The sequence below is a fragment of the Lissotriton helveticus genome, chromosome 11, assembly GCF_964261635.1.
Source record: "Lissotriton helveticus chromosome 11, aLisHel1.1, whole genome shotgun sequence".
Lineage (NCBI taxonomy): Eukaryota > Metazoa > Chordata > Amphibia > Caudata > Salamandridae > Lissotriton > Lissotriton helveticus.
Genome location: NC_136072.1, coordinates 812,082,453 through 812,096,663, shown reverse-complemented (window position 1 = coordinate 812,096,663; position 14,211 = coordinate 812,082,453). Strand labels below are relative to the sequence as shown.

The 14,211-nt window shown below is 42.6% G+C and overlaps 1 protein-coding gene across 8 annotated transcripts in view; it reads right to left on the bottom strand.

Annotated features, from left to right (window-relative positions):
* GGCX (gamma-glutamyl carboxylase) overlaps positions 1-14,211 on the bottom strand; it is a 238,012-nt gene that overhangs the window by 137,653 nt on the left and 86,148 nt on the right. For all 8 annotated transcript variants that reach the window (XM_078666904.1, XM_078666901.1, XM_078666905.1 and 5 more), the window contains one exon: positions 6,709-6,930. In XM_078666904.1, coding sequence (XP_078523030.1) covers positions 6,709-6,930 — 222 coding nt within the window. The remainder of the gene's footprint in view (positions 1-6,708; positions 6,931-14,211) is intronic.

Genomic DNA, 14,211 nt, shown 5'->3' with positions numbered 1-14,211 from the left:
GTCACGGTTAGGCCTAAGGTCTCCAAGCCACCGCCTCCGAGAACAGTTATGGACATGCTGTCTGTCTCCCCCACGCCAGCAGATCCGATCTGCCAACTAGAGGCCACCCTGAAGAAGCATATGGGAATGTTTGACACAATCCTACAAACCATTCACAAAGTCTGTCATGGAGGCCCAACTGGGATCAGTACAGGTGGAAACGGGGATGCTGGGGGACTATCACACCAAGCTGGTAGATAGAATGAATGACACAGAATCCTCCCTGACGCCAATAAGGCTCACTATGGCAAACATGCAGGAACCCCAAAAGGCCCTACAGACAGAAATGCCAGAGCTAAAAGAAGGAGTGGAGGATGGGGAGGGGTGCTCCTGGCACACCAATGTCCACTTTCTTGGATTCCCTGAAAACTATGAGGGCCCATACATGGAGTTGTTTTTGGAAGACTGGCTGACATCTATGGTGCTGGCTAATCGGATCTCGAAGTTCTTTTCCATTGAGAGGGTGCACACAATCCCTGGCTGACCACCCTTCCGTGTTGATCCCCGTGTTCAAAGACAGCGCGGCTGCTGAACTACAGGGAATGGAACCTGCTGCTGCAAATGTTTCGGCAAAAGGCCTTTAGTGCTATAAAGGGAAACTCATTACAGCACGTCCAGACTATACGTTGAACTTTAGAGGCAGCGCAACCCATTCAAGATTCGCATCTCACGCAAGAGGAACTGGCGAAGGTATCCAAGTGATAGAGTGGACAAGTGTTTGGGACTGGGTATTTGGCATTCGCACTTGGTGTTCTCATTTGTATTCCCCCGGTTGTGCCCTTTGTACAAAGTAGGGTGGTGGTAGACATGGAGGGAAGATGTATGACACTTAAGGGTGTGCTAGATGGCGACCTCTGTCGGTGGTAGCGGTGAATGAGCTTCAGGGAGTTTTTTTGACACCCTGTCCCCAGCCATGCTCCGCAATCCTCAAGCACCAGGGATATGGGGGGGGGGAGGGGCGGATTTTAATGGCATTCACTGTACAGAGGCTCCCCTCCCGGTAACGAAGGGCATTCGAGCGATATGGCGCTTTCAGCAATGGACTGCGGCGGTACAGCTTCATGATGTGTGGCGGTCGAGAAACCCGGCAAAAGCACACTTCTCTTAATATGCCCCAGTTCATCAGGTGCATACCAGGCTAGCTTACATTTTTGGGACCACTAAGTTCTGGCCCATGGTAGTCAATTTGCAATAACTAGGGTAGACATTATCTGATCACAGCCCCCTGCATGTCACCTTTTGAATGAGGGGAGGAGAGTTTGCAACCAGATCCCTACATGGAGACTGCGACCTGAGGCCCTCCTGGATATGGCCTTCCGAGAGACTATCATCAAATGCACATATGATGCATTATTTTGAGGAGAAAGAGGGATTGGCGGTAATCAGGGGGACTGAATGGGATTGGTGTTCAAAACATCCCTACTTCATAGCCTGCTGACATTATAAGGGCAGTTGCAGGTGGCCGAGAGAGAAGCCGTGACTGAGGTGGAGGTCCGAGCACACCAAGGGTGCTGCGGAAAAACCACTGGGACATGATGGATCAACTTAGCAAAATCGATTACATAACCTATCTCGCCAGGCAACACGCTAATGATGACAAGCGAGGGTATATCCTGGCATGGCTGTTGAAGTCAGAAATCCCCAGCACCATAATTGAGACGATCTGCAATGTCAACAGTTACACCATGAATATGCAAGCAGAAATCAAAGCGGTATTCGCGGATAATTATGAGGCGCTGGGGCGGGTCTTGGACCAGATCCGAGCTTATGTTTGGTCGGCTGTCCTCCTCCAGATGACTCCACTACAAATACAGGAATTAGAGGAACCTCTGCTATTGGAGAAAGTGAGAGCAGGAGTCCGACACATGGCTCGCAATAAAGTGCAGGGCACCAATGGGTTCCAGGTAGAATATTATGCCATCTATAGCAAAACTTTTGCTCCCAAACTGCTTGAGGTGTACTATGAGGCACACCATTAGAGAACCCTATGATAGTTCCTCTGTGAAGCCCTCATTGTTGTGCTTCCTAAACCTAGCAAAAACCCCTTACAGGTGAGAATATATTGTCTTTTGTCAATGCGCAATATTGACTGTAAGATCTTAAGCATGGTCCTTGCAAGTAGGCTATTGCCAATATTGCAAATGCTGGTACTCTCGGACCAGAATGGCTTTATTCCCCCTAAGGCAACCTTCTACAAAACGTGCAGATTGTGCCACATAATGGGGGCCTTAGAAGGAGCTCACGACCTTCCAATAGTGGTGTCCTTAAACATCGAGAAGGTGATTGATACTTTGGGATGGCCCTACCTGTTGCTGGTGTTGGAGGTGTGGGAATGGGACCTCAATTTCTTGGCTGGATCAAACTGCTTTACACAGCTGCACAAGCTATGGTGAAAACAGAGCCCCAGATCTTGGGTAAGTTTGCGATCACCTGAGGCACCCGTTGGGGATGCTCCTCGTCGCTTATATTCTTTGCCCTGGTGATGGAACCCTCTGGCCTGTCTGTTGAGGGTGCAGGCCCATATTGGGTCAGGGCTGAGGAGACAGACTGGCATATAAAATCTCTGTATGCCAATTATGCTCTTATATATATATATATATATATATATTTTGGACCATTTGTGGGTATTGCCGACCTGCTTGAGTTAGTGGAGCTCTTTGGGGTAATGATAGTCTTCACGGGCAACTGGGGGAAATCTTGTTTGTTCCCCCTGCGGTGAGTGGAACACGCGGAAAGGGCGGGGTTGACGACTGAACGACTGCCCTGGTGCATGGAAACCTTCCGCTATCTGGGGATCAATATATCCTACTCAGATGGGGACCTACTTGATGGCAACTTCTGTAAGGTGCTGACAGCTCTGCGTCAGTCCCTGGCCTTCTGGAAATGCCTAACGCTCTCGCCCCTGGGGCATACCTCAATAGTGAAGTTGTTATTCTTACCACACTTTATGTTCTAATTCACCGTCCTACCATTGGTGCTCACTCGTCCTTCTTAAGGGTGCGGAGAGGACTGATGTCAGATCTGGTTCAGGGGAGACCAGAGCAGGGTATTGATTGCCATGCTTCAGAGCCCTCTGATGAGAGCCTTGGGGGTACCTGACCTTAAGCTTTATTATGCCGCAGCACAGCTCCAGTGGCCAATTAGATGGATGACAGAGAGTGGCTGTCTGGGACGAACTCCAGGGAACTATGGACTGGTTGATGGATAGGTGTGACCCCCTAGGGGACTGATCAGATTGACTCAAGTGGCTAAAATCTGCTGGAACAAGTACATTCAGCCCAGGCACCACCAGGTGTCCTACACTTGGTAGCTACTGCTGTGGAGTGTGCAGAGGGTGAGAGTCGTGTTGGCCGATCATGATCCAGCTCCATGGCGAGGCGAAGTCAAGTAGGTGACCTTTATGCAGAGGAGGTTCTGTGTCCCTTTGCAAATTTTCAGTCTTCCTGAGTCTAATAGGGTGAGCCTATTTTTGCTACACAACACATTTGTGCTAGGGTTGTGAGACACTTGGGGAATGGGCCAAGGGGAGTCGGTACTGCAGGAGGGGTTCCAATGTGTTCTTATTAATGGGCTGGGAAGAACAGGCGGTCACAATGTTGTATGGAGCAATATTAGCCAATGGCAAAGACCTGGCAATGCGAAGTAAGTGGGAGACCAGCCAAGGTGTGGTCCTCTCAGTTAAACAACAGGAGATGGCACTGGAGTACGTTAAGGGATTCTCCCTTAATGCCAGCCTGAAATTCACACAATTTAACTACCTGCACCAGACTTACCGCACGCCACACCAGATTCACAGATGTTCCTGTGTTCGGTTCCAGGGTACCCACGTTGCAGACACCCAAACGCAATGTTTTTACACATGTTATCTGAGTACCCGGTGATGGTGTGGGTGTGAGTGATGGAGGTCATCTTGGATCTGGTTGATGTCCTGTTAACCCAACCCCGATCAGGCATGTTAGATCACTAAGTTATTGGATATATTTTCAAAGTCTGTACTTGAATGATGGTGATAAGTATGTTGGTTTCTGTGCTGATGCAGTAAATGTTACTTTTTACGGAACGTTCAAATATAAAAAGAGAGTAGGATAGCAATGGAGTGTTCTAGAGAGAATGTTTGGGGTCACCGCTTAGATTATAAGTTGGTTCACCAGCATCCTGTTGTAAATCAATGGAAGCACCTCTGTAAAAGAAAACACCAGGAGACATTTAATGATGGCTGCATCACACTATAACATTCTGTGAGATTCAGGAGCGCATCTTGCGATGTTTGCGAGTCAAATGTCTTGGACACACAAGCCTCCCACAAAGCTCTTCAATCGGATTGAGCAGAGCTGTGGTGTTGCTACCCACCCTTCGGGTCGTTGCTCCCAATGTGGTCTTCCTTCCCTCATTAACCTGAGCGTCTGCTCTAAGTTCCAGCTCGTTATACCTTCATGTATTGTTCCAGAGAGGAAGTCAGGAGCTACCTTGCGCTTGTGCTTAGCGGTCAGTCTTCATTCGCCTATATGCAAGATGAGACTTCCCTCATCGGATTCTCCAAGTACAACTCTTTTGTAGTGGTGTCAGTCTCTCTCAGAACATTGAGAAGACTACAAAAACTATCAACCCAGACTGTCAAAGATTTACATCAAATTGCTGTTACTTGACATGTCTCTGCTTATCAACTGAATTCAAATATTCATAAGAGAGGCTATAATCTCTTGGTTAGAGGATATGTGTTTGTTATAAGGTTATTTCAAAAGATATTATGTATACTGTATAAGTCATAGCATTTCCAGTAACATTAATATATGTATTTATTTGCATTCAACAATGTTTAGCTCTAAAAGATTAAGTGAAGACAGATGAACAGAAAATAGGAGATAAAACAGAATAAGGGTAATCGGATGAGAGAAGACCAGACAGAAGATCAAAAAAATACTTTTCTTAATCCCATTACACTTTGCCTGTGTAGTCTGGTCCATATGAAAATTTAAGGCAGATGGGACAGGTGAGAAGGAATTGGAAGCAAGCGCTAATCTGCTCCTGTGGAAGAACATCGGCACCTGAAAGCGCTGCAGCAATGGCCGTTCGTAACACAAGGCCTGCTCTTCACTCTAAAGTGACGATCATCTACGATGCTCTCCCTGCTGTTCGCCGGCCTTCTCTACAGCTAACGGAATTCTATACGCCAGACTTTGAGATGGAAATTTTAAGCAGGACTCTGGTCCCAGTATCCAGTCCATGCTCCATTGGGGTCGGCTTGAACTTGTGACTCCCCCCCCCAGTCTAGCATAACCAGATGACTGAGTGGCACGTTGGGCTTTTAGGCACAATATCTACCAAAAACTTTTAAACTTAATATCCCAGGTACTACTGATTGGATTTTTGTTGTTATGGTAGGATTGTATTTATTAAAATCACTTTACTTGTCTAAATTAGTTTGGGATGTTGTTATTGTTGTGTTTTCACTTTATTACCATTTGTGTGCTGGATAAATACTTCACATTGCCTTCAAGTTAAGCCAGACTAATTTTGTTCCTTGCTACCGGAGGGTTAAGCACAGGTTAATTTAGTGACTTTTGTGATTCATCCTGACAAGGATTGTTGTTGTTGCCTGAATGATGTTTCCACATCCCTCAAACAGTAACCAGAATTCTTAAAATCTCCCAAGTGAGCAAGGTGGTTCTGGAGGGTCTTACTGTTGAGGGCAGCACAAATCTCACAGGAATGATCCACCAAAATGCCAAACAGGAGACACAGAGATTAGGTGGGTAAATTACCTCAAGACTCCAATAGCATGACTTACATCTTACTCAAACTATGGTACAAGTTGAAGGAAAAAGGCAATGTAGAATAAAAATTGCAAAAAAGGAAAGAAAGCTGGTTCCAATCAACATCGCTGGTCACAAAAAGGAAACTGCTGATGATGCCCACATATGGAAGGGTGGGCCCGTTATGTACGATGACTGAAGCTCTCTGTTAACAGCTTTAGAAGCAGTTTTCATTCCCACGAGGAGGGAGACTGATCCACAAATTCAGAATGGTAAACAGCTTAGATGAAAGGTAATTATATTTTCCACTTTGCAAAAAAGAATTGGTATCATCTGGTGGTATCATCCCTGTAGGAATGTGGGCCTACAAATTAGCTCCACAGTGTTGCAACATAATTTCATTAATTTATTATATGAAGCATGACTGCACTCAAAATTGATCAAAACAAATGCAAGGTAAAATCTTGCACATGAGCAACTGCATGAAGCCGTTCTGGAAGAGTCAGATGATACATAATATCGACAGCCATGGAAAAGTCGATAACGATTGAGACAGTAGCATGCCCCTTATCGCCTGTCTGCAATAAGACATTCCACACTTCTAAAAGACCCACTCAGAGCAGAAACGTAAAATGAAAATCGTAAAGTAGTACACAAATGGTACATTTATACAATGAAATATTTTTCTAGTCACAAATAATTACATGCATCGTAATCCATGTCTTTCCCTCCCATGCCCCTCCCAAACACTCCTACTATGGTGGCTCCACTGCTTCAAACCCATTAGTCTAGTATCCTTGATAGGGAACAAAAGCATCAAAACATATATTGTACTAAGAAGTAAAATTAAATTTTGTTACATGTAAAGCACAGTAGAGCAGACCAAAGTCCAACCAGATCCCACCCTCCAACATACCAAAGAGGAACCGGAAGACGCCCAATGAAGCGGGATCAGTGGGCCTGTTCATCAGACAGACAAACCGATGCCAGCTGGTGACATCGGCAACCTCGAACCCAAACAGTCGCCTCATCAGACTATGCTCTTCTGTTTTGGGTTTCTTGACAGGAATCGGATGAATCGCCTCTCTAGCAAGTCCCATTCTCTGCCTCTGCCTAGGCGATGATTCTGCCAACAGCCCTTTTGGGAATAAAAGGGGGACTTTATTAATTTTCTGAGTTTAAGGATAGTTATAAAAGGAAAAAAATCATTATTAATATAAACCAAAGTTCAAGCATGCATATACGTTAACATTTTGTTTGCCATAGCCTGAAGTCCTCCTCGTCCTATAAAAAGGGCTGAAAGGCAGAGGATGGGGAAGAGACAGGGTTTCTAACTGGCCACAGTATTTACCGACTACTGAAAGAAAACAAGCATTTGCAATGCAATAGGTCTCGCATTTGTGAGTTTAAGCTATTTGCATTGTAAATGACAATGCCTTTTATTTATCTTTTTGAAAACCCAGACATAAATAAATAAAAGGCATTGTGATGTACAATGCCAAAAGCCCAGCCTTTCACAAATGTGAGACCTATTGCTTCGTTCAGCACATATTCAGTATGTAGTTTATTGGAAGTAAACCTGTGAGGGTCGACCTAGGTGCAAGGTAGCCAGACCCCTGCAGGATGCTCAGGATGTCCACGTTAGACATATTTACTTAATTTACATAGAAATAATCTAAATGAAAAGTATTTACGTAGGCAGCGGTTATCCAGAAAAAACGTGTATGACCTAGCATTCCTGGACCTGTGTTTGACACCCCTTGAAAGCACGGACCCAGTGACTTGCATGTATTTTGACTAACCAAGTTCAAGTCATAACAGGTGACATTACATGCCCTTTGACCCCCAAATGACATTGCAGGGCTGAATCATAGTGTCATCTTTAACCCCTCAATGACATCCTTTGTTTTTGTTCCGAAAGGGTGATGGGGTGGAGGGGGGTCAGCAAGGTGTTGAAACTACAGGGAGTTCTGAACCACTCTACTCTGTCCACGATTCCCGGGACCTGACGTTGCGAAAGCAGTGCGAGAGATACCGAAGGACTAGTCAGAGCGAGGGGTGTTTATGCGTTTCTTGTGTGCCTGTTTGTGGGCGGAACGTGAGGAAAAAAACAGTGATGTGGCGCTGAGAGTGGCAGCAGTTGGTCCCTAGTAAGGATTCATAGCATGGACTGGATCTCAACATTCCTTCTCCTCTCAAGACGCGCGGCCGCCCTGATGTAACAACAAGTTGGAGAGCTGCGCACAATAAGACGCGCGGCTGCCATGATTCAATGTATTTAAAAAAAAGCTTTTACAATGCCAATAGGTAAAATTCACGTAAATGTGAGATCTATTGCATTGTAAATGCTTCGTGAAAAGGAGTCTCAAAATCTGGTTATTCTCTGTAATGACGTCACAGCTACAGAAAACAAAGCACAAAGCTTGCCTTTCACTGCTGGCGTAACAACATTTACTTACCTAACAAGAAAAAGCAAAACGAAAGGCATTTCTTAATTTATAGCAAAGAATGACTCAAGAAATAACACCTCTGAGAAACTGTGGACGTTGTTCCAAATAAACGCACCTTTCTTAACTCACAAGCATCGTTCAACTTTATATGTGTGTTAAGAAAAAAAATATGGTAAAACAACACAACCGTGCAATTCCAAAATGCCTAACAGCCGTTGGTAACTGTGTATGGTAAGTTAAGACTACAGATAGAAGCTGTGCTACCTGGGTAAAAAACGTCCTAGTTTATTCCGAAGTAACCATTTACAATTCTATGTTTCACTATTATGATAATTGCCTCGTAATCACTTACAATAAATGATAACTAGTTTTGCTTCATTAAATAAACGTGGCCAAATAGTGCAAATAGTTCTAAATGGCCACACGAGAGAGACAGAGAGCAGCAAGTGAAAAATCGCAGAATACTTACAAAACTTGAACAGAAGGGAAAACAAGCCCGCGAGCAAAAGAGACGCTGTGCGGTGCGGGTGCACTTCGGCTGTCCGGGTGCGTGCCATCTCCTGTCCCCCTCGGCTAGCAAAACCGACGACTATAGGTCTCGCCAAGGCAGGCAGCGCATGTGCTGCATCGCGAGGCGAGACCTGAAATCAGTAAGCACTGGTATTTTTCCCTTCTGAGTAATAAGCATTACAGCAGATACAAGAGGAAATCACTTTAAATGTATTTTAGAACTGTCTACGACAGTGTTTCCCAAACCATGGGTCGCCAGACAATTTGTGGTAGATTGCAAGCCAAGAAATAAATAAACATGCGTTTAAATTTTGTATGTATCTCTTCACATGCACTCTGCTTCAAAGACACATGTCAAATGTCAGGCAATGTCTGCTGACAAATCACTGCTTATTTTTTAACATGGCAATTGCCGTTTACAAACTCCTCTCACTTTGCAGTCAGAGAAAGAAATGAAAGTCAATTATGTGAAAGAAAAGGCTGTAGGATGTCATTTTTCTGTAACACACAAATTGTAAATATCTGTAAATTAACTGTACACATTTAGCAGTTACGAAATCAAAAATGAAACAATTTGTTTGTAATTCTGAATTGTGATGGAAACAAAGATTTTAATAGGATCAAAACAAATCAAGACATTTTACTTTGTGATCCACAAAAGATATATATTCACTGAAAACCGATTTTGACACATTATTATTATGTCCATATGGTTTTGTGAGTAAAACTATGTTTGTGCAAATTTAGAGCCCATTTCAATCGAAATATGTTGTATGTAAATGGCAGTATGGTACCAAACAATATTGTAGTTACTTTAAAATATCGTTTGCCTCATGTCCAATAAGGCTAGATGGGTTATGAAAGTGTATGGTTGTAACAATTGGGTTGAGGTTCCTAAAAGTTTGGGAAGCACTGGTCTACACTATATGCAAATAAATATTAATGAGAAATGAGCCAGAATGGATTGCCATGTCAAGAAAACTGGACATTTTACACAAAATTCTATGCAGTTACCAGCTCCTAGTTCTTAAACGGTCACAAAACATGAACAAATGACTGGTACTCTATAACAACATAGGTAGCCTAACTCCAGTCAGTCACGCCTGAGGTAAGTGCATCTTTCGTCGAGCCACAGGTCAGTCAGGTAAACACCTCTGCATTTAAAAAGCTCACAGAAGTCAATGTTTGAAATTTTGACAAAGGCTTCCTAAGACTTTTATTCTCAACAGAAAAGTATTGCAAAATGAAACCTGTGCAATAAACCAAAGGTCTGTTTTGTGCATCTTCCACTTTCTGGTGTGTTTATGTCTGCATTGTTTCCCTATCAAACAGGGTAGATATGCAGGATGAGTGGGAGGTAAAGTGGATTTAGAAACTCTGTAATGAATATTTAAATCCAAAACAGGCTCCAACTTGGTCTTTTTATTATTAGATGTATTCAGTGTATATATAATTGACGTTTCAGCACTAATATAATCAGCAAAAATAGTAAAAATCACTAAATCAACTGTATGCTCACAGCACAAAATCTGCACAAGAAAACAATTAAACAATAAGAAAGCAAAATGAAAAATGCATATTCAAATAGCCAAGTCATTATTATGAAGCGCAAAAGATTTTGCACTAAAAGATCAAAGTGAGCCCATAAAAATATGTGCAGATTAAGCGCGCCAGGAAATTCGCTAAAAATTTTTTTTTTAATGACCAATCAAGTAAGTTAAAGTGGACCGGCCAAATGAAAACTGAGCCAATGAGCACAAACAAAGTGATCGAAATGAGCCCAAATTAAATCAACTGACATAAATAAATCCTCTTATAGTGTTTTGAACAATATGAACGATTTTGTTTGTTAAAGAACAATTTTAAGGCATTTTTAAATACGAGATGTTACAAAGATAAAAGTCCTACTTTCCACCCGAACACTTATCGTTAAAATACATATACACTAAAATTTTCGACGCAAGTATTTATTATTTATGTATCATTTTCCACAGAATAAAATAATGACTTTAATATACATTGCCATAAATCATTTATTCGTCCTTCTTTCTTCAAACATCATGCTGAAAGGAAGCCTCACGTAATGGAACAGTACAAACATTTCCTTTAGCCAAAGCATGCTGCAGCCTTGCCCTTGAAAAAGTTACATCTTGTTAGCTAAGACAAGATTCAACAGACTAGGCGAGGCAGATGAAAACGAACTCAATATTTTTCTCTGTTACAGAGAAAGAAAATTGCACATTTATTTGCAATGCGTTTTTAAAGGCCTACGGTGTTAGCAACTCAAAAATTACGTCAAATACATTTTCAATTTGTTAATCTTTCTCATTAATACCAAGCTTCAAAAGGAATACCTGGAATAGGCAAAATTTGTGGCAAATAACAGAGTTTGATTAGGAAATATATTTGTCCAATTGTAGCACCCAAGAGGTGAAATACCAATTTTTAGGAGTAGAAACTCAAGTCACATATTTGCAAAATATGAATTTGCACAACTAAACGAATTAACTCACATATGAAATTACGCCATGGTGATAAACTATCTATCCATCTGGGTAATTGATAAGTGCTGATTGTGGGAGTTACGGGCGCAGTTACTTCCCAAAATAGGTAAACTACTAGAAATTCACTATTTCATTATTGGCTGCTATATACGCTTACAGATTTAGTTGTGGATTGAAGTCCTGAAAAGGGCGCAAGAGCATATTCAGGGTAGGATTGGGGAAGAAACAACATTCAACTTAAATAAATCGTTGTAAATGAATGTTTCCCCTTTCATTTCAGTTTATATGAATATTGCTGAGAATCTGTGTCACTCATCGGTTCACTAGCACTACTTCTGGAATTGTCTGAGAATTCCAGGATAGAGGGATAGTTGCGCAAATCGCACCAGCTACTGGTTGCAAGTTTTTCATTAATTACCAAACTGGATTTTCGTGAATCAGCACGTAGTAAGTGGTGGCTAAACCAGAAATCTTTGCTATGCCTCCCATAAGGCTGAAGTGTTTTACAAATTTGGAAACATACGGATAAATAGGCATTTAGGGATAGAATGAAAGCGAGGTGGCGGGCTTTCTCTCACCATATCCGATGCAGGCCACCAGGTGGCACTTTTATAAGAGGTGCAACTATGATTAGGGCAGTAAGTCCAGGGTCGATGGATCTGAGGGGCCGGCTGTACCCAAATTATGTCTGTCCTTTAGCGCCGACTCTAATGCACGGGGTACAGTGTGCTCCCCTTATGTTAGGGCAAGGGTGCTTCTTAACAGTAAGGCCGATGTCACCCTTTATCGGCCAATGATGAGCGTGGCTTTAAAAACCTACATAAAACTTGCAATGTAAGATTTCACCATTAATACTAGAAATAGGCCAGACACGCAAATTAACTGTTTATTCACTCAACTGTTTTCATAAGTGCCTGTCACCCGGTTCACTTGAACAAATAGCCACATGTAACGTTAGAGGAATCACCAACCTTCAATGCAATAAAACAAACCATAAGAAATCAAGCATGAACTAGAAGGTTCAAGGTTTAGTGGGTTACATACTGTGGAGACGAAACATAAATAGCAAAGACTTTAACTGCCAAAAGCATACATATCAATAGACCCGATTGAGGCGGGAGACTCCAGCTTTTTGAAGCTAAAATGGCTTTATTTTGGCTTGTTGTCGCCTGAAATTGCCTCTCATTCAATAAAAGTTATTGGGAGAAATTCATTTTTCAGATTCTTTTATTTTTTTAAGCTCCCACTTTCCACTTAAAAAATGTTGGCATGTATGCGGAAGGTATGAATAAAATAAACAGTGAGAATGCCTTATCTCAGTGTAAACACATTTTTTTTTAAATATTCAAATACATTACTTCAAAACGATAGGCTCACATGCGTGTCCAAAACAACAAAGTCGACAGTCAGCGCGGATTAAAGCAAAAAAAACAAAGATTACAAAAATTACAAAGAACCATCATTTCCTAAAAATAATATCCTGAAAGGGTGACCTCAGGGATACTTCAAATGAAGGTGAAAACAGAGGGACAGAAAGACTCTGTGAGGTAAAGTTGGAAGATTCAGAAAGAGAAAGGCTTTATAAACTAGAAATGATTAAAATAAGGATGACAACAGGGCTGGCGAGCAAACCAGATCAACGGTTCACCCACGTGCGGCCTCTTCCCGAAACTTCAAAAACTAGACAGGTCAGGATTGTGCAAGGATAACATCTTTCGCAAGAGCGCTTAACTGCGGCCCGAACAAACACGAGATAAAGTCACTGCACCCCCAGCTCGGAGTGTTTGGGAATACACTGGCAATAGCAAAGTTCCCAAGGTCACTCTCGGCCCAAGGGCTACACTCATGGAACAGCCATCCATTTCCCAAACCTGCAAACACGGGCACCTGAATGGTGAATGACCATTTAGTGCATTCCTTGTACATTTATATAATCCAATTAACTAACTCCTTTGTATTCCACACAAAACGAATTCCTTGTACTCCATAAATCTCTCGTATATTAAAATCCTAAAGCACACTGCAAACAAACCTTGAGCTCTCTATAGACGTACTGCACTCCATGTACTGCACACAACTCAGCCCTTCTTGGCACCATCTGTAGATCTTCTTATTGACAAATGCCACCCTTCTTGCCAGGCTCTCCACCGTGCACTGCTGAGACTCTTTGAAGCCCTCTAGGAGTCAACACTTTGTACTGTTCCATGGAAACCTTCAGTTTATTATTATTATTATTAGGTTTTGTTGAGCGCGTAGTCACCCGTAAGTATCCCAGCGCTAAGATCCAAACAACCTGAGGGTGGCAGAGGGAGAGAGAAAGGAAACAGGAGATTAGGGGAACAGGTGAGTTTTCAGTCGCTTCTTGAATCGGAGGTAATCTGGTTCTGTCCTAAGATCCCGGGGAGGGAATTCCAAAGGCGGGCGGCGTTGACAGAGAAACGCCGTCCACCCGTGCGCACCCTCTTCACTCTGGGAACAGTGATGAGGTATTCATGGTCAGATCGGAGGGATCTTAAGGCTTTGTAAGGCCTGATGAATTTTTTTAAGATGGAGGGGCCTTTGTCCTGAAGGAGCTTGTGTGACAAACAGAGAGCCAAGGCCCTGACACACTGCAGCAATGTCTCCAGAGGTCTTCACGGCCACATGCATTTTCCGCCCTAGTGTTCATATCCTCATTCATGCATGGCCTGCCCTTGAGTGACTTCAACACCACTGCTTTTGTGTACACCGCTGCGTCTCCGGATCCGCCACTTTCTCCTCTCAAATCAAATCAAAATATACTTTATTTGGCTTTAGAATTAAAACCATATAAGTTACACAATTCCATATAGCATTTAGGACATACAGTGAATAACAATAAAACTGGAGGGAACTAATCCCATAAAAACAGCAAAATATGCATCTAGTATTAAAGACTAATAAGAGGGAGAAAATACACAATAGGGCATGCCTACC